At 41.8% G+C, this 20,288-nt stretch overlaps 6 protein-coding genes across 6 annotated transcripts; 3 read left to right on the forward strand and 3 right to left on the reverse strand.

Annotated features, from left to right (window-relative positions):
- Positions 1-2,754: 2,754 nt before the first annotated feature.
- On the forward strand, positions 2,755-3,471 carry EAF02_007086 (uncharacterized protein; the record flags this gene model as incomplete). Its single annotated transcript, XM_038903134.1, has 1 exon — positions 2,755-3,471. One exon carries the CDS (start codon positions 2,755-2,757, stop codon positions 3,469-3,471), a length of 717 nt encoding a protein of 238 aa, XP_038757455.1.
- A 1,804-nt stretch (positions 3,472-5,275) lies between these two features.
- On the forward strand, positions 5,276-8,395 carry EAF02_007087 (uncharacterized protein). The gene is made up of 6 exons (XM_038903135.1): positions 5,276-5,658; positions 5,787-5,853; positions 5,909-6,275; positions 6,325-6,851; positions 6,906-7,123; positions 7,187-8,395. The coding sequence occupies exons 1-6, from the start codon at positions 5,470-5,472 to the stop codon at positions 8,192-8,194; spliced, it is 2,376 nt and encodes a 791-aa protein (XP_038757456.1). The 5' UTR covers positions 5,276-5,469; the 3' UTR covers positions 8,195-8,395.
- Positions 8,396-9,653: 1,258 nt separating this feature from the next.
- EAF02_007088 (uncharacterized protein) lies at positions 9,654-11,375 on the reverse strand (the record flags this gene model as incomplete). Its single annotated transcript, XM_038903136.1, has 3 exons — positions 9,654-10,522; positions 10,573-10,878; positions 10,937-11,375. 3 exons carry the CDS (start codon positions 11,373-11,375, stop codon positions 9,654-9,656), a joined length of 1,614 nt encoding a protein of 537 aa, XP_038757457.1.
- A 2,208-nt stretch (positions 11,376-13,583) lies between these two features.
- EAF02_007089 (uncharacterized protein) lies at positions 13,584-14,819 on the reverse strand (the record flags this gene model as incomplete). The annotated part of the gene is made up of 1 exon (XM_038903137.1): positions 13,584-14,819. The coding sequence occupies one exon, from the start codon at positions 14,817-14,819 to the stop codon at positions 13,584-13,586; it is 1,236 nt and encodes a 411-aa protein (XP_038757458.1).
- A 2,582-nt stretch (positions 14,820-17,401) lies between these two features.
- Positions 17,402-18,238, reverse strand: EAF02_007090 (uncharacterized protein; the record flags this gene model as incomplete). The annotated part of the gene is made up of 3 exons (XM_038903138.1): positions 17,402-17,531; positions 17,580-17,661; positions 17,716-18,238. 3 exons carry the CDS (start codon positions 18,236-18,238, stop codon positions 17,402-17,404), a joined length of 735 nt encoding a protein of 244 aa, XP_038757459.1.
- Positions 18,239-18,680: 442 nt separating this feature from the next.
- Positions 18,681-19,673, forward strand: EAF02_007091 (uncharacterized protein; the record flags this gene model as incomplete). The annotated part of the gene is made up of 1 exon (XM_038903139.1): positions 18,681-19,673. One exon carries the CDS (start codon positions 18,681-18,683, stop codon positions 19,671-19,673), a length of 993 nt encoding a protein of 330 aa, XP_038757460.1.
- Between the last annotated feature and the right edge of the window lie 615 nt (positions 19,674-20,288).

Here is a 20,288-nt window from a genome sequence, read left to right on the forward strand (position 1 = left end):
AGGGGGAAAGAAAGGGAAAGGGAAGTTGCTGGAGAATTCTAGGGGAGAGAGGGCTATGGAGAGGGGTTATGAGATTGGGGGTGAGATTTGAGATATCAGTGTATGGGTATGGAGGTAACTGGGTGGGAAGGAATTGAGAAGGAAAAGTCATCACGATTATGCAAGTGCAGGTAGAATTTGATAAAACCCCCGAGAGTAAGTCAGAGATCTGAAGCTAGGTAAATACAATGTACAATAATCGGGAAAATGAGAAGGATCTGCGAATCCCAAGCACAGCAGTAAAGATTACCAGGACCCATATACTAAGCCCACTTACCTCGATCTACCCCATATTCGATCTACCAAACGCCAGGAAAAGTGGAGAAATGGTTATGATTGGAAGATTCAATAAATAAATAAAAATAGATATTTTTTCGAGGAGGCTGCGACCCCGCATGTGGGCTATGGTGAGATGTATTGAAAATAAAGTTTGTGTACTAGTGATCAGGACGCTAGATCATGACTAGAGGACTTTAGATATCTAGGTAATCGATGCTCGGCGTGTTGGAGTTGGCGTGGGGGTTTTGGAATATTGTCGAATGTCCCCATGTTTTAGATTGGAACCTTTGGGTTGTGTTTTTGAAGCAGAGGGATTGACTAGTGGGTTTGTTTTAAAGGTGTGCGTGTGATTGGTTTATGTGAATTTTTTTATTTTTTTTGAGGGAATTTTTGGGGAATGGAAGCTAAGTGCAGGATTCAATAGTTTCGAATAGGATTATACTAATTCTTGGGGTGTGGTTTGGAGTTATATGATCTGGTACGGACGGTGATGGTGGAAATGGGAAGGAGTGATGTGTGGATCATTATATGAGTGGATGTTTGTCCGATGCCGTATATCTTTTTATGGCAACAAAATTTGGGTAATAGAGTGCTTTTACTACTGTAGTGTTTGTATTTTTGGCGAAGACATTGTGCCGGAGTCTCGGGTTCTAGATATTTACGGAAGAAGGGAGTGTTAAAGGAAAGGAACAGGGGAAGAGAGGAAGTTTCAGATGCTGTTTGGTTGCACTTACTCTTTCAAGTTGAAGGGGACTAGAAATGTAACAAAATAATTCGAAAATTCCTAAAATGTGGACGGGAGATCTGCAAGTACCTGGGATAAGTGACTGATGATCTGTTCTTCGGGATTCTTACGAATAAAGACAGTGCCAGTAGTATGTATTTTAGGGTCGAATTTGACCGGATTGTGATGACGAAATTTGGGGGAATTTAAAATGGTATGTTTACTTTACTGTATTTAAATGAGAATAAAAAGCTAAATCATCTGCGTCACTCGGATTTCAATACGAGCGATATACTTATACTTCATACTACATGCATTACGTAGGAGAAATGAATATGGGAATACCTTTCATCTTAGTTGGATATATATCAGATCTGTTGAATATAATAATATTCCCAAGCTAAGCTTTCCTATTGTAGAATGTTTCTTTGAAAAACTGTTATTATTATAATTCACAGTAGGTCAGAGAATTAGTTCATTCTTAGATCTATAACTTAACTAATTTCTATTTCTATTAGAGTCGATTGGCTATTTACAATCTTCAATAACTAGTATAATTTTTATTTCTGTTTATCAAAGACCATTTCAGGGATAAATTGGAGAGAAGTGTAGTGTGCTGGGGAATTCATTTTAGTATGGTGATTATGAGGGGTAGGTATTATAGGTTCAGTGATGAAGAACTGTGATTATGTGACCTGAATAAAACAATTGCGTATATTTTACTCCAGATAGCATAACTTGGCTCCACTTTGTTGGATTAAATCTACACTGAAATGATGTACATTGCATTTTTGGCGTCTTTCGAGTCTCCAGAATCATTCGAAATAGGTGCGCTTGGAATTACAAACACTATGGCAGAATTTGACACCATGTAGAAGGCGAAAACGCTTGTGACTCCTGCATGCTTGAGCTATCTTCATATCTACTCTTCCCACTAGGCTGTTTAGTGAATGATCCCGATTTCGATATGCAAAGGCATATGAGTATTCTGCTTTGTTCTGAGCATCATATGTGGTGGGCACTCCAACAACTACCAACGGCGCCGAGTCGCGCTTAACAACCGATAGTACTCAAATAGGTTAAGCGAGGCTCTTCAAGATTCCAGAGTCTGAACTTCGGTACTATCATCTTCGATTCATGCATGGAGATCCTGCTAATGTTTTGATAACGACAGTCTGCTTGAAACTACCCCGTTGTTGCAAGCTAAAAGGTGGAGATATTTTTCATTGGTAATGGTAACCTATTGTCCAATAGCCCCTGCTGGTTCACACTAGAACATGTCGTAATACAAAATAGATCGAAGCTGAGTAGAAATCAATGTCAAGTCTAATTTCAAGCTCGAAATCATTCCAGTATGAGCCTAACTTACCCCGCTGGCTCAAAGGTTAACACTGAAATATGCAAATTTGATTGACGTAGATAGATTTTAACTTTAAGCCTAACACCAAGCTAGTCTTGACCAAATGAAAAAACTATCTGGTCCAGATGGAAATATTGTACATAAGTACTGAAATTTCCCTCCCTTGAAACCATTTCTCTTGGATCATACTCAGACAACATTTCGAGCATATATTCAACATTACAACAACATTGACAACATTTACCTTGAATATATCATCACACACTTCATTTGATATCGATAACAACGACATAAACACATATTTACTGTATATATCATCCTCTTTGTTATCAATTCTCAAACATCTCCAACAATGCCCGCAGCATTGACCCCAACGGTGACTACAACCGCCCCCCACGTTCCTCCCACCCGTATCATTGTTCGCACGAAAGAAGAGATGATACGTATCCGGAGACTCAGGAGGAACCTGGCAAATTATCCTAATGTATCAAAATATGCCCATGATAGAAGAGTTCCCGAATTCGAAGTTCCTACGCCTAGAAGAGACAACACAAATCTTGGCAAGACTCTTGGAACGACACTCTTCCACAGGGAAAATTTGATGAAACAATTGGGAGTATTTGGAATGGTAGCCAATAGTGAAGAGAGACAGCGTTTTTATGAGAATTGGGTACATTTCACAGAAGATGGGTTGCAAAAAGATGAAGAAAGCGCCTCCGAAGAGTACGGAACATCGAAATTAAAGCTTATGGTGGAAAAGAATCGAATCCAGAGAAAACTTTTTGTTCGTACCAAGGAACGGCCTACTTTTGAGAAAGAGTTGCATAAGATACGGGAGGAGGAGGAGGAGCTCGCGACAGCTTATGTAAAGGAATGCGACAAGTTACGCGCGCATCGAGTTAAGATGGAGAACGAAATGAAAAGGGTCAAATGTTTGCTCGCTGAGATGAACCAGTACCCTCAAGGAGATCTTCCTAAAATCTGGGGTAATGGTTACGCTCAAGCATCCAAAAACATTGGCCGAAGAACCAACCCAGAGGAAAGCGGCGAAATCAGTGACTTGGTTTAAATTGTATACTACAGTTTCTCAGATTGTGCAACAAGGGGTTAGAGCGTGGAATGTATTGGACCAGCAGAGCATTAGCGGCTTCTGTGAATGTCCTATTTCAGCCCCAAAAATGTAACTTTACAACAACATGGCTGATGAGAATTCTTTTCTTTGTGTGAACGTGAGAAAATCGATGTATTGTGCAAGATAACAACATTCTATATTGATAAGATCTCACTTGCCTGTATCGCAACATAGAATGGAAAGAGCTCTTCAGAAATTTGACTCATGTATATATCTAGGGCAGGCAAGGTAAGCGCGAATGACTTCATACAATATTGCAATATGTTGATGTACTTAGATTCCCTGCAGTTCTGATGTGCTTACCTCGAGAGAACTGGATGGATGTATAGTACGATAGAGGTTTTTGATAATGTTTTGCTGCGGTCAAGCGCCATGGTCCTTCGTAAAGTATGAAGTTATTCACATTGAAAAACGAGGTGAGGTTGAGAGGAGGATGGGCTTAGTCAGCGCCGTCATGCACTAGGTAATTTTAGAGAAGGTGATTTGTGTTTAACCGAATGCCATCAAGATCTGAGACATGATGTTAAGATGATGGAGATACTGTGCATTAAATTGGCGACGGAGACTCGTAGCAGAGTGCATACGATGTTGCAGAGGGAGAGCATATCCATATAGAAGTATGCAGGATCAAGGATAGTTGATCATCTTTATGCAAGAGAAATATGCTTAGCAATGAATATCTCTTTGATGGAGAGGTTTAGAAGCGTGAGAGAATGGCATGACCGGAGTATCTAAGACAATGTACAGTATGGGTCGTACATGACATGAGAGGTGTATGTAGACTTGTGATTTATCCTTTTCAACAGTACTCACGCATACAGCCAGTGAGGGAGTGGCCATTCTTCACTGTGAATTTACATGACGTTGCAACGACCAGTTTATTTGAGGACGAAAAGGAACATAATTGAGTCGCAATAACACAAGTAATGATCACAGAAAGATGTAGACTCACAGTTTTCAGCATTATTTTTGGATTTTCCAAGAAATGAAGATGTGGCAGAAAATAAAGGCGGTGAACAGCTGATTCCCAAATAACCTCGACAGCCAGACAATCTCCTCGACACTTTAACAATTGGTTGTGAAATGATTACTACCTCAAAGATAAGTAGGTAGCTCTGATATCTACCCTTGCAAGAATCAAGCCTTGAATAATCTATTGGCATAATAGATAATTCGGATGGAGCGCAATGTACCTCCAACATACATCAGAGGCTTCAGAGCTGAATCTTCATTATACAAACACATTACCTAGGTAGATCACAACATCACATTATCATACATCCCACTCCGCCACAAAAGATCACCAAGTTGCAGTATCACCCAGATTGATTCTCGCTTGTGCATGAGCCTCGGAATTCACCCTCGCAAAGTTGGTTCTTGCCGCAAGAGGCGTGGAGCTGGAAATGAGGCATTTTTGTAATACATGAGGGATTTTAGCCTGCTCGAATCCGGAGGCGAGGATAAGAAAATTCATAATTTTGTACCTCATTAAAAAGTTCATGGCTTGAATCCTCTGAGATAAGACGACCAAATCCAGTGATTAATTCAAATTGTCAACGGTATCACAGTGAATAGAGCTTAGGTGTCATTGATAGTTCGATGTCAGCTGTGGGGATGTCAGTTGTAGAGATATCTGCCCTTGAGGACCCTTGGAATCTAATCTGTGTACCCTGGCGGATGGGCAATTGGCCAATGGATAGCATTACCTTAAAATCTCGAGGTGGGATGAGACTGAAGAAAAAAATAGAATCGTTATCAGTGTGTCTAGGTAGGTATAGTATAAGTGAATTCAGATTCCCATGCTTAATCTTTTACCATTTCATCACTTTCTGTACACTTGATTTCCTTTCTGAGTGCAGCTTCTTCAGCACTTGTTCGGATTGTATCGATAGCTCGAGCGGAGGACAAACATAATTCTCGAGCATCAGTACTAAAATGGCAGATTCACCTCAGCACATCCAGTTCCGAGATGAGATAAAACCTGTTAGGTCAAACGGGTCAAATGGATTGGCATTTGGTGATGTTTTAGCAGAATCAAAAGTATCTCAAATGGCATCTAGTTATGACTTTGAGGAGAAGGCATTAGAGATTGCTAATGAAGATTTGAACAAGAAGAAGAAACAGGTGTGTGATTAGTTAACATTCAACCAATTCCGGGGGGTTTCAATTCTATATTTGCGCTTTTGAGGATCTTGCATCTCTCTTTAGCAGGCGAGTCTTCATACTATTCTGCTCATTCTAATCTCTTCTAGACATATACAGGATGGATGCTTATGTGGCTCGCATATCAAAGTACTGGAGTCATTTACGGAGATATAGGTATGCTTTCGCTTCCCTACCAAGAAACCACAATAACTTACCATTCTAATCACAGGCACAAGTCCTTTATATGTCTACTCTTCCACTTTCACAAGTCACCCTTCATACGAGGATCTCGTGGGCGCCCTATCCATAATAATCTGGACCCTCACACTTATGGTTTCGGTCAAATATGTTTTCATCGTATTGTCTGCGGATGATGATGGAGAAGGAGGAACATTCGCTCTATACAGTTTACTGGCCCGTTATGCACACATCGTTCGACTAGACCCGAATATCTCAGGAATGGTCAAGATGGAACGTCATCAAACGAATGATTTGAAAGCTTCGAATAAAAATGTACGAACATTTATCGAGGGATCCGCAGTTGCTAGAGTGGCTCTAAAATTCTTGGGTGTGTTAGGTGTTAGTATGGTCATGTCGTAAGTTCAATGTGAAAGTGCAAGAAGCTACTTCTCTAACAACTACCAGAGATGGAATCTTAACACCCGCCCAATCTGTACTGGGAGCCATTCAAGGAATTGAAGTTGCACAACCAGATATCAGCACCAGTACAATTGTCGGCACAACTTGCGCCATTCTCATTCTACTATTTGCCATTCAACCTTTCGGGACCACAAAAATCGCAACTACATTTGCCCCAATAGTCATGATCTGGTTACTATTCAACATGTGCACTGGCATCTACAACTTAGCACAGTACGACCACACTGTTCTCAAAGCATTTTCTCCTTATTTTGCAGGACAATACTTTATGCGAAACAAAGAGGAAGGATGGAAATCACTCGGCGGACTCTTACTCGCATTTACCGGAGTCGAAGCACTCTTTGCAGACTTGGGAGCTTTTAGTAAAAGAGCCGTTCAAATTTCTTGGCTGGGCTTTACTTATCCTTGTTTGTTATTGGCATACATTGGACAAGCTGCATATATTTCTCAGGATGTTACGAAAACTGCTTACACAAATCCTTTCTTTAATACGGTTCCGCCAGGGACACTTTGTGAGTTTTATAGACATCTTCTACCTGTATGGAAGCTCGACTAACGTGATTCAGATTTCTCTCTTGTCATTGCAATTTTAGCCGCGATTGTTGCTTCACAAGCTATGATCACGGCTAGTTTCCAGTTGCTATCACAGGTCATGAGATTATCTTATTTTCCACACATCAAAACCGTTCACACTTCGAAGCTATTTCACGGTCAAGTATATATGCCACTTGCAAACTGGCTACTTATGATCGGTACCGTCGTCGTAACCGCAGTATATAGTGACGTGAGTTCCTTTTCATACCAACCCACCCCCAAAACTCAATACATGGCACTAACCCAACACTAGACAACACGTCTCGGAAATGCCTACGGTGTCTGCGTAATCTTCGTAACCTTCATAACAACCTGCATGGTCTCCCTCGTCGCCATAATCATCTGGCGCGTAAACGTCCTCATAGTCCTGATCTTCTTCCTCGTCTTCGCCGCCCTCGACGGCGTCTACCTCTCGTCAGCCCTAATGAAAGTTCCCACCGGCGCATGGTTCACCCTGCTCCTCGCCTTCATCCTCTCCTGCATCTTCGTGCTCTGGCGCTACGGAAAAGAACAACAATGGACCTCGGAAGCCCAAGACCGCATCCCCCCATCTAGCTTCATAACCACCTCTCTTGACTCCGACTCCCCAACTTCCTGGCTCACCGCAGCATATGGTTCCCACCCCATCACCACCGTCCCCAGCGTCGGCATCTTCTTCGATAAAATCGGCGACCAGCTCCCCATCGTCTTCACCCAATTCGTCCGCAAATTCTGCGCCACCCCCGAAATCATCATTTTTCTCCACATGCGTCCGCTCTCCATCCCCCACGTCCCAGACGAGGAACGCTACGTCGTGCAACGCACATCCATCCCAGGCTGCTATCGCATCACCATTCGCCACGGCTACACCGACGATATCATCACGCCGTCTATCGGCTCCACCCTCATATCCCAGCTCACGCTCTTCATCACGCGGGATCCGGGGACCTTCTCGGGACTGCAGCGCAGTCTCATTTCTCCCGCTCCATCGACCCCGCACTCTCAGTCGCCAGACCAATCTTCCCCCGCGACGAGTATCCTGCATACCCCCGCCATCCAAAAAGAATTAGACGGGATCGCCAACGCAGCCGCGAATCAAATCGTCTACGTCCTAGGCAAAGAACAGATGAAGATTCGACCGGGGAGCGGGGTGAAGAACTGGATCCGCAGATCGGTATTATGGGTTTTCTTGTGGATTCGAGAGAATAGTAGAGGGAAGATGGCGGATTTGGATTTGCCGGTGGAGGGATTGGTCGAGGTGGGGTTTGTGAAGGTTATTTAGGAAAGGAGCTGGATGGGTAAATGCATTTATGAATTAATTTAGGGAGTATGGGATGGGATGGGATGGGATGATTTGATGTGAGATGATATAGATAGATACCTTCTCCTTGTTCTTGTCTTTACACTCCAGGTTCCAGGTTCCAGGAAACAATCTAGTATTTTAGCGAAATCTTTATATGAGATAAATATACAATAATCCAAATCAACAACAGTACACAATCTAATTTACACTGTCGTATACAATACACAAAATTCAAAAGACACCCTTCTATCCCACCCCATCCCACCCCATTCCATCCATCCCACCTCCCTATTTCTCTAATACCCCAACCATCCCAAACATCAACATTGACATCAACAAGAAAATTCAAATCTCCACCCCACTCCATTCCACTCCGCTCCACTCCATCCCATCCCCATCCCATCCCATCCCATCCCACCCTATAGATCGAACAATCTCAATTCAATACTATAATCACGCTGAATATGGTTGAATAACCAACTAGACTTGAATTCACCTTGCTATTCTCCCTACCGATTCAGAGTGAATGACTTATTCGCTTTGTGCGATTTATAGAATAGAATAGAAGAGGATAGGATAACCAGGTAGGTAGGTAGATAGGTAGATAGGTTCTCCAGCCATCCCAATGAAAAACCACCTACTTCCGAGAACCATCTTCCATTTCACATCTTTCACTTGAAAAAAACATATATATATATGAAAATTCAGGAGTTTGCAAGTCAAGACTAAATGAAACTGGTACGATCCAATTTGCTTAGCTTTGATTTTATTGGATTTGAATTTTGATAATGACAAAGGAACTTCATATATTTGTATTGCGTCGACTAGTATCTTATGCACAAGTCATTTTACCCCTTTCAACTCAGTCGCCTAGCAATCAGTATCCATATCTCCATTCCAATCTCTTCCTATGTATGTCATCGCATCTCATCTCAAACCTCCACCCACGCACCCTCTTCTGATAGATACTCTTGCCACAACTATCCTTCCGTCGATTTCAATGTCTCTTCAAAATCTTCTTCTCCAATTTCCCAACTTATGTTCAAGAGTCCATCCATCCATCAACAACCCATCCATAAAAAACACCCAATACGCCAACCAAAACAATTCTCCCATCCTACCCATCCCAACCTATCTCCAAATTCTTCCTTGTCTTACCAACCCAACCCAAGACAAGATAAGAGCATACCAAAACTGCACCGAGCCACCCTTCAATTCAATTCAACAACATAGGGAACTACACCACACCACGCTATTCATATGTAAACTCCAGGTCCTAACAAGTTCCCACCTCCCAAAAGAAAACATCACGACGGCGATCCATTCCCATGATCAATATCATACCAAAAGCCTTTATTCAAACTTCCTCTTTCTCATTTTCTCTCAAACTCCTCGCCTCGTATACTTTTATTCTGAAAATTCACTCTACGCTAGGTGGTCATGATTGAGAAGGGTTTCCATCACCATGTCGAGCTCGATGACTATCACTTCTTTCTCTTCGGTTTCCGCTTCTATCTCGATAACTTTGACTTCGATTCCTTTGTGCTACTGCATCATTGTAACTTGGTATTGGTGGAGGTGTAGTTTTTCTTCGTAGCATTGGTGTCCTTTCACTATCTGTACTTCCCCGAGGACTTCCTGCTACGGATGGTAAAGGACTTGTATATTCTGGAGGAGGTTGTGCATTATCGTGTACCCCTAATCCAGTTTGTTGTGTAGCACCTCCTGTAGGTGCTGGCGTAGAGCTATTCGAAGCCTCACCGGGCTCTTCGTGTGAAGGAAAGTGTGTAAGTTGAGCTAAAGAAATATCTGTGGGTGATCGTATTGGTCCAGGACTTGTAGGTGGACCATGCCTAAAATTTCCACTTCGAGTTCGTCCATGTCTTGGATCTGGTTGGTAATGGCCGTTACTACTTTGTGCACCTTCTCGACCTGCCTCTAAAAGAATGCTTCCTTGTTCACTACCATATGGAGGTGGAGGAGCAAGACTACCAGTCATAGGTGCTAAACCCCATTTCTTAACATTTGCTTCAATAAAAACAAAACCAGATTGTCCAAAATTGACATGTACTGTGCAAGGACCATTTGCCCCAACAGCTGGGAAAAGATTCTGTGATTTCAGACCATGTGCGACATCTTCGAGTTTCTTTCCATTTCGGGTGAAGAATATTGTACCAGTTCGAGGTCGATATCCTACTCCGATAACATCTCCTTGAACGTATTGTGGTCCATATACCGGTCCGCTAAAAGGTTGATTATATCTTCGATGTCCAGTAGATGTATAAGCTACGGAATACTTATGCCAGCCTGCTCTACGTCAGTAATTATCCTCACAATTCATGATCCAGACGACATACCTGGTAACCTGAACAAAGGATAAGGCTTTGTAGCCACTCCGATGCTAATAAGTGTATTTTCCGGCTTATCGTAAATCTTAGACTCCCAATAGTAAACCTCGTTCTGTTTTGGTACCGGTAAATTCGTCAGAGTGCAGCATTCGCTATCGAAGAATTCAATTTCCGTCCTAGCCTCTACAAAACAATTGGCAATCTCCAACTCTGGTTCAAACTCCCAAGCAGAGACACCTTTCTCCTGGATTGCCAAGTATTGTGAGAGGGAAATGTCGGTTGGTAATGAGTCGGGCGGGTTTGATTGTACGAATGCTATACGAATAATATCATTAGTATCATCAAGCGGCAGGTAGATAATGATTAGACATACCTTTGGCTCTCAAATATTCAGTCCTTTGTAAATCATCCATTTCTTCCAAGGCTTCCGCCTCTTCCTTTGCGAAAGCCTGTTCATCGTCGTATTCTCCCGGCCTTCCGATCCGATCCAGCAAAATCCTTCCACTACTGGTGTATTTGAAGAAATAAACAACCAGGAAGATAAAAGCTATCAAGATGGCCGAACCAAATGAACTTAATAATCCTATCACCACACCATTTATCGTCGAATCATTGGAGGATGTGAGTTGAACATTGTCGCTAGATGTACTGGTCGCGACAGCCGCCGCTGCATGTTGCAGGCTGGTCGCTTGTTGCAGTGTATCTCGAAGAGCTTCCTGAGCGTCAGCTACAATAGGTATCGACGTTGGCGTTGTGAATAAAACCGAGGTGGTGAGAGTTGATTGCTGCATCCCCCGCAGGAAGTCCTCCATCATTGTACGGGAACCTTATCGCAACCCTTCCAAATGTTGCCTGCCTTGTTTGCTTCCCTTTCTCCAATGATCCAACGTAAAGTCGAATATAGAAACCAGCCCGGATCTTTTCTCGGCCAGCCGGAACAAAATCAAATCAAATCCAACCGAATCTTTCAAGCGTTAAAAGGGATATTTTATCGAGGGCGAAAGCAAAAAAAAGACAAAAAAGGTTTTGTTGGTGGTGGTGGTGGTGGTGGTTTGTATGTATTGAGGTGGAGAAGTAAGAAGTGAACTCTGATTACTTGTGGTTTGGGTTTGTAGAAAGCGTAAGGTCCAGGATTGGGATAGGACAGGATAGGACAGGATAGGATAGGATTGGATTGGGATGTGATGGGATGGGATGGGATGGTTGGATCGATGAACGGACGTCGGAGTAGATTGTAGATTGTAGATTGTAAGTGTAATAAGTGTACGAAGTGTAGGTGGTGGTAGTTCTTGATTTGCTGATAAATGATTTTTAGTGGCGATAGGCTGAATGTATCTTGTTTTCAGTCACCTTTTTCTTACTCTTATGCGTATTTCTGATATTTCTGATTAACTCGTCTTATGCATTCGCATCTTGATCATTTAATGTATTAAGCAAGCCATGAAGGGAGGGGGAGAAAGGATGCAATCAATCAATCTATTCTCATGCAATCAACAATTATTTTGTGAAGGGATAAGAATATACGGGTAGATAAAGGAAGAGAGTTTCTTTGGGTTTAGAATGGTATTCTTTGAAGGCTGACGATAATATCTACGTCTGAGGTTCGACATTATTCATTACTCGTATTGTGATGGATGTTTGACTACTAGGAAGCCTCCTCTCATTTGACCTGAATGGAGCACTTGGGTAGAGAGAGGTGGTGAATGAGAGTGGTTTCAGTTGATTTGATATCAATCAACTATCGTTTCAATTTATTATGGAACATGTCATTAAAGTCGATACCTCCTTATATATCTACCTGCCTATTGGATACGAATATATATGAATACAGATGAATACATGTGAAGGAAGGAGGAAGGAGGAAGGAAGGGTTTCTAATCATTATTGATTAAATGATTGATCTTGATCAACAACACAGGAATCAAGACTCTGTAAGATCTAACCAACTAGGCAGGTACCAAAATGATATTTACATCCATACACACATACACACATACACACATACACACATACACACATACACACATACACACATACGAACTGACAAACGACATCCATCAACACTCAACAGCAAGGACCCAGACTTTCGTTACATCATCTCCACTCATGCCATGCATTCACCAACGAGCGCCAATGCTTAAAGCCGATGAGGGACGGAGTACGAGAGTCTGGAATCCCCAATCGAGCCAATGTAAGGAATCCTTCACTCAATGTAACATCATTCCAGAATTATCATCTGATCGCATATCACGGGTAGGTATGTAAGGTTCTCACTGCTGGCTGCTGACTGCTTACCTGGATGTATTTCTCTCTTGTTACTACCTTGGTCCATTTTCTCTCAAACTCACTACATACTTCTTTCAAAATTATCTTTCAAACTCGTACTCCTTAAATTCACATCAACAAGGTTATCCAGTCTTCATTTCAAATTTATGCACAGCCTACCTGCCGACCTCGAGATCAGATCCCTTTCATTGCACAGCCAAATCATAGCGTCTTGGGTGGTTGGTGACCTTTCACTTTTGAATCACGTGATCGGATAGCCACGGAGATGGAAGTACAGGACTCGCTTGGACAATTGGACAGTCCTGTGAATGTGAAAAGTTTCATAATCTGGTTGTTTGAATTTTGGAATCTCTATATCTTTGAAGCATGTCCTGATATGTTTCGTACTCTTGAACTCTTGGCACTTTCAGATCTTATGCCGAAAACGATGCCACAAGTATACATCCATCACAAGTATACATCCATCACAAGTATACATCCACCACAAGTATACATCCACCATCCACGATGAGACGACAAAATCTTCATTACATTAAAATTATAAGTGTCCCTCCCTAACAAGCCATATATCAACCATAAGATTATCCTACTCGCAATTTGACGCCAACTACATTATATCCTTCAAATACACCACTGCTTCCAAGACATTCATTCGTACTCGCTGAATATTTCCATAAACTTCATTCACGTGGTCCCGATGAGTTCAACTACCACGTCTGACGTCCAATCCACTCCTAAGCAACATCATCCGCCCCTGAATTCGAGTGTTTGTTTCTCCACTCCGATAATAACTTCTGTTGATTTTCAGAAGTAAACTCTTCCATCGACGATCCTTCCTGGTCTTCGAAAGCTTTTCTAATATTCACTAGACGCTGCCTGTGACGCAGACCTTTACGTCCGATATGACCTTGCCACTTACGATCTTCGGGGTCTAGACCAGCTCCAAGATTGATCCATCTTGTAATTATGAACGCAGTTCCTGCCTCTCCAAAGTACTTTCGACGTATCCCAAAGTCCATCCAACAATGATGGCATTGCACTGTTCGTATAAGGGAACCTCCATTCCCCATAAGTCCTGCCACCATCTCTTCCAATGATGATCGTGCTGAATGAGCACACAATCTAGTGGGCAATCCACATTCAGATAATTTCTGAATCATTCTGTCTTTTTGGCTCGGAGGGAATAGAATCCAGATTTGAGACCGTAACAGAAGCTCATTGGAGACAAACCGGGCATCAACAGACATTAAATTCGTTACATTCGTGCGCTTCTCGTGTGTAATTTCTACGTGTCGGAACGCCTCCAGAGGAAATCCAAGATCGATGCCCGATCGATGTTGCTTCATCACCAAATAAACTTGAGCGAAATATATTTTGAAGGGCGAGAAAAACATAAAAGAATAAGCATTCTGCCTACTCCGAATGCTATGAGCACAGCCGAGATGCTCTTTAGTGTTACTTGGCCATTTGATGGTTCTCGTTCGATGAATGCGGGAACACTCGAAGCATGCGAAGTGTTGAGGAAGGTCTCTCGCCAAAAGGTGCACAAATTTGATTTCACCTTTAGGAGAGAAATCAAATTGTTCATACGGTGGAATTGTCATAGCTTTCAAATACCGCTCTCCAAGGACGTCTTTTATACTGTGGCAACAAAGAGTGAAACAGGCGGCGTTTTTCTCCGGGAGAAATTCTGCAATCATCCTGAGTATTTCTGGTGGGATGCGAACTAAGGCTGATGAGGTTGACTTTCTTTGCTGGGTGATTGCATCGTTGTGAGAATTTGACTTCTTGTCGACCAGGACAACTGTGTCGGTTTGAGAAGTTGAAGTAATTCGAGTCAGGACAACTGCATCGGTTTGAGCAATTGGAGTAATTCGAACCAGAACAATTGCGCCGGGTTGAGTAGTTGACTCCTTGTCGGCCGGGACAACTGCGTCGGGTTGAGCAGTTGAAGTAGTTCGAGCTATCATCGTGATAAGTTTGCGATTTGTTTGCGATTTCCAGAAGGTTTCTTCAACGACCTTCAAGAGAAGAAGGTATGTGGGATTAAAGATTGAAAATCTCTTGATGGGTTCGTTTCAATTGTATACATCTATCAATTTCTGAGAATGACTTTTACATCTACCTAGTATGTCATGATTGATGATTATTCAAGCTTCAATCGGTCTAGCGCCCGTTTTACTCAAGCTATCTAAGTCGCATTTTCGTGACCTCATACTAACTTGAAATTCAGGTTGATCTTTAAGGATCCTCCGGATAATAACCAGGAATTCCTTCTTTTTATAACATGAACTATTATAATTCGCTGCTAGACTGTGGTGAAGGTAGCCTCTGAGGAGGTTAGTGAGTGAAGGTGAAAGTGAAGGAGATGTTTCAGGATTTTTCGTAGGAGAACATGCGGACATAATTTTAGTAGTAGAGATTATCATCATGTTCAATCTCTCTTACTCACAAGAAGGTGCTAGTCTGAATAAGTATATAGGTAACGTCCACGGGTATGATAAATCGATTCTCATACTCACTCTTAAGAATATCATGAGCATCATCATAATAACCCAATCCATCACATCAAAATCCAATTTTCCTCCTCCGATTTTCGAGATTAGAGAAGTTGCTATAGTTCAACAGGATGGATATTACTTGATCAGGTCAGTCATTAAAAGGGAAGTGGTGATGATGTTTCCCAGACTGGTGTTATTTACTCTGATAGGAACTATATAAGTTTGTAGATTTGATACTAAGTTTCCATAAGACGTAGTAATATATCCTTAGAAGCATCGGTATACCATCCTTACTTATCTATATGAACATCTTCTTCGAGAACAATATCTTTGACTGTCTCAATCCATTTTGAGTATACGTCGAAGTGTGTCTAAAAATCCATCGATTGTCTAGGTAGGTACTTCTTGGAAACTTCATTCACTTCATCCGCATTCGATATCCAATATTCGTGGGTTCTCATACTATATTAAAAAGCTGTTAGTTTCGAATCGAATAAGGTTATATCAATCAAGCTATCTATCTAGTAGGTATTTTATACGATGAATTTTGTAACCCTACTATTGGATACCTAGGTATATACTATTGCCCAGGTGAATCCAAGACCCGATGATTTGATCTGATATATACTAGATAGTGAACTAAATAACCGAGATTTAAGATGTGATGAAGGGGTACATGGAGAATATTCTCACTCCGTAGCGTAGCGTACAGTACATACAATACAGTATGGGTGGAACCATCAACATTCGCCTACAAGGTAGATTGGATAGGTATACCATATCTAGATGATTAAAGACCATATTTGGATTTAAGATATCGAATCGTATATACATAGGTAGCATCAGATAAGCTCATGCCGTGATAACTTCACGACAATAATGAATGCGAGAGAAATGGTTTACATGCACTAGCTGGTAGGTAGGTAGGTACAGCTAGGTAATTGGATTCTCTTACTTCTACGCCTTTTTTTCCCCCGGTCTCCAAGATAAGATAAAAGATACTTTTGAAGAAAATTTAAAACTCAACAGTAGAATCTAAAAGTGTACCTAGGGGATGGTATCAACTCCAAATATACTACTGTAGTTGGCTAGTTATACCTACCCAATGAAGATAAATAAACGGATCGGATGTGAAGATACATACAGTATTCGGCTCGGCTACGAGTATATTCTTTACGTGAATTTACGTGGTGGGAGAGGTGGGTTTACGTTTCGCTCCACCAAATGCACTAAACGCACGAATCACAAGTTATTACTCAATTTCTTCCCCATCCATCTACCTACGGTATGGTATCTCTGCAAACGAGGAATTAAAATAGAAAATAAGGGCACGCGAAGAAACCCAAAATAAGTACGACTAAATAAGCCTTTTGACTTTCTTTAAACTCTCCCTCTCCCACACCATCCATCATCAACCAGAGAGAAAGGGAAAGCCAACCCCACATTTAGAAAAATGCCCAAAAATCACAAAAAGTTTTGCCTACTACTGGAATCGAACCAATGATCTTAGCATTTCGTATGGAATACAAGTGCTACGCGTTACCACTGCGCCAAGCAGGCTTTTCTTAGAAGTTATCTTCTAGTAGTGGTTGCTGACTGAGCGGCAGTTTTAATATATAAAGAAATTAAACATGCCGTAGTATCACAGTGAATTCCGTATCCTTCAAGAGCCTGCTCTGTAACTTAGGTATGCTTTACATAGACGGGTAGCTAAGATCATTGGTTTGATATGTCCATACCTTTATATTTCCAATGTGAAATTGTTTTACCTACCTACAGTTCACGATTGCACTCTTTGGGTTGATCATTATTCTAGTCAAATTATGTTACTGCATTTAAAAGAAATGTCAATAGATCTCAATTCTTGATTTCTCATTCTGAGCAAGGAATAAAAGTATACCCATATATCTTATCATTACTTGCAACTATGTGCTTTACTGTCATGGTATCTCGTCATCGCAGTACGCTGTACGTCTCAAATGTATAACTGAAAATCATGCTAAAATCTCTTTCCAAGGTCAAACGCCTTCGTATATATCATGGGCTTTCATTTACTCCTTCTTTACCACAGAAACATCGTCATTCGAAGCCGTGGCTCCACCAGCAGCTATTGTCAAGCCTTGAAGAATTTCACTTCCAGTTACATATATGATGTATGAAGGGACAGCTATCCAAGCACCACTACAGATTGTTAGATAATAGAGACATCTGAAAGTCAATATGACTTACTTTGGAATGATCCATAAGAAAATCAAATCCCGAATACTATTATGACCAATATTCTCAAATCCCGAGTAATATTCGTTCATCCCTATGCCACATTAGCAAAGGCATCATCACCACATAGAATACAAGTCAAACTTACAATACAACACCGTCTTACTGACTGTCATAACCGCAGCACTATAACCCACCAAAACAGCCAAAGCCCCCATCTTCCCATCCACAGATCTCTGTTCCCCAAGCACCCCCGAATTCTTAGGAGCACCTCTTCCCTGAGCCGTCGATGATTTCCCATAAGCATATAAAATATACAAATAGTAATAATACATCGCACTCTCAATAATATTCAAAAAGGTCTGCGCCATCGTAAATCCATTGTGTTCATTGAAAGCCTTCCATCCATATATATAATCGACCTTTCCATATAATTCATATGGAGCCCAGACTGGCCAATGGAGTGATCCTCCGGGCATAGAAAGAGGTCGAAGCATAACATATCCAGCATCCCATGCTACGAGTGGGAGAGAGATGAAAAGCCAAATGATAGTGAGGTTGGAGGGGGTATGAGCCCATTGTCCTTTGCGGGCAGGATTGCGAGAGGGGATTGTGGGTGTACGGCTGGGAGTTTCGGGGAATTCGGAGGGGTGTCTGCGTGTTGAGACCATTTTGTTTGTTTGTATTGTGTTGTTTTCACCGTTCAACTTCAGGAGAATCGAAGAAAAGAATTAATTATTTCTATTAAATATGGAAAGGGTAAATAGACAGTCTGTCCAAATCCCTCTTGAAACTCCAATAATTCGCTCGTTCCCATTGCACGAATTCCATTCAATCAATTGAATCAATCTGGGGAAGGAGCCACTTAACCCCTCGGGCCTTCTTAATTCCGATGCCTGCTCTGTTCGTGGACACACATGGCAAAATCTAGAAGGAAAGCGTCAACGTCATAGGCTACATTTTGGGTGCCTTTCAAAATTTCTTGCCTCTGATCAATCTGGCGACTTCCAGCTTTAATGCTACAGTCCTGTATATCTTGATCTTGGAAGCATCTACGGTCACTCATTCTCTATCCAACTTGAAGACGATTTTTCTATGTTATAGTATCTAACAATGGAGTCACCTTCCAAAGCCAAAAGACGATCTCCTCGAATAGTTGAAGCTTCATCAACAACCATTAAAATGGCACCAAGGAGATCACCTTTCCTGCCGACCACTTTCGAAGCAATACTCCTATCGATATATCCTGCAACCTTACTACTAGGCTCAATATTCTCAGTCTTGAGTCCTGACGTGCGAGCATCCGTGTACAACCCAGTTCTCCAATCTCATCCTCCAAGCACCGCACCATCATATTTCGCAAAGAAAAGCAACATATTCAACCAATACTTTGTGAAGCAAGGCTGGGCGTGGATATCTGCCAGTTATTTTTTCTTCCTCCTCACACATCCCTCAACCGGTCCTCCAGGTGTCTTTATCCTCACAGCCCGACGAGCACGCGGAACATTACGCTATTTAGTTGTTACGATCTGGTGGATATTCGTCACGCAATGGTTTTTTGGTCCGCCATTAATCGATCGCGGATTCGTTATAACGGGTGGACAATGCGAGCTGGTGGATGCGGCGGAGAAGGGAAAGATTGATATGGATAATACGCGTCAGTTTGTTACGGGGGTAGCTTGTAAAGCTGTGGGTGGAAAATGGAAGGGTGGTCATGATATCAGTGGACATGTTTTCTTACTTGTTTTGGGTAGTATGTTTCTTTTCCAAGAGGCACTTCATGTGGTTCTGCGAAGTTCTGGAATAAAAGAGGAACGGATGATCGTTATGGCAGATGGAGCGGTCAAATCGGCAGAGATTGAAGCTCCCTCGCTGAATGAAGCAGAGGGTTTAAATCAAGATGGGTGGTTGGGATTTAGCGTGAAGATTATACTCGGAGTGGCGGGGTTGAGTTTATTTATGTTGGCTATGACGGCCATTTATTTTCATACCTGGTTTGAGAAGCTAACTGGATTAATTGTCGCGTTCGGAGGGGTATTTGTTGTATTTTGGCTTCCAAGACTGAACCCTACCGTGAGATCGGTATTAGGGATGCCGGGAATTTAACAGTTGACAACGATGATCACGAATGAAAGGGAAATTAGTCTTGATAGAGTATTAGAGGCTTTGTATCTAGCCCATATTTTAGATGATGTTAAACAATACTATTATGATTCGTCGAGACTTCTTGACAATGGGAGAAAAAAAATAGTGACATCTTAGCTCGATTTCGCAAGCCATACAAGATTAGCATGATGGAAGCTAGACACAGAAAATTATAAACATATACATCCGGGAGCAATGCGTGCCTTGTTACACCAGGTGAATATTGAGTTTTGTATTTCATTTACGAAAGTATGGAGTAGTATCATATGGTGTTTCAGGGGATGCTCGGTTCGCGAGCCAGATCCGACACGGGGTTTCCCCATCCTCTTGCTCACTTTAGAATTTGCATTTCACAATAACACATGACGCGTAAAGATATTCAACGATTGAGATGTATAAAATAAATAAATGATAGTATTTCCAATCCACTGGTAGCAAATGAATGTAATCCATGGCCAGACACAATGCGAAATAATCAAGGATTGATGAAACACCCGAGAACTCATTGATGAAACTAAATTTTGACATGAGACCCAACTAGTGCGCGATCAGGGACACAGCGCGCAAGTATACTTG

The sequence above is a fragment of the Botrytis sinoallii genome (genome assembly GCF_014898435.1).
Source record: "Botrytis sinoallii strain Bc 23 chromosome Unknown BSIN_011, whole genome shotgun sequence".
Taxonomy (NCBI): domain Eukaryota; kingdom Fungi; phylum Ascomycota; class Leotiomycetes; order Helotiales; family Sclerotiniaceae; genus Botrytis; species Botrytis sinoallii.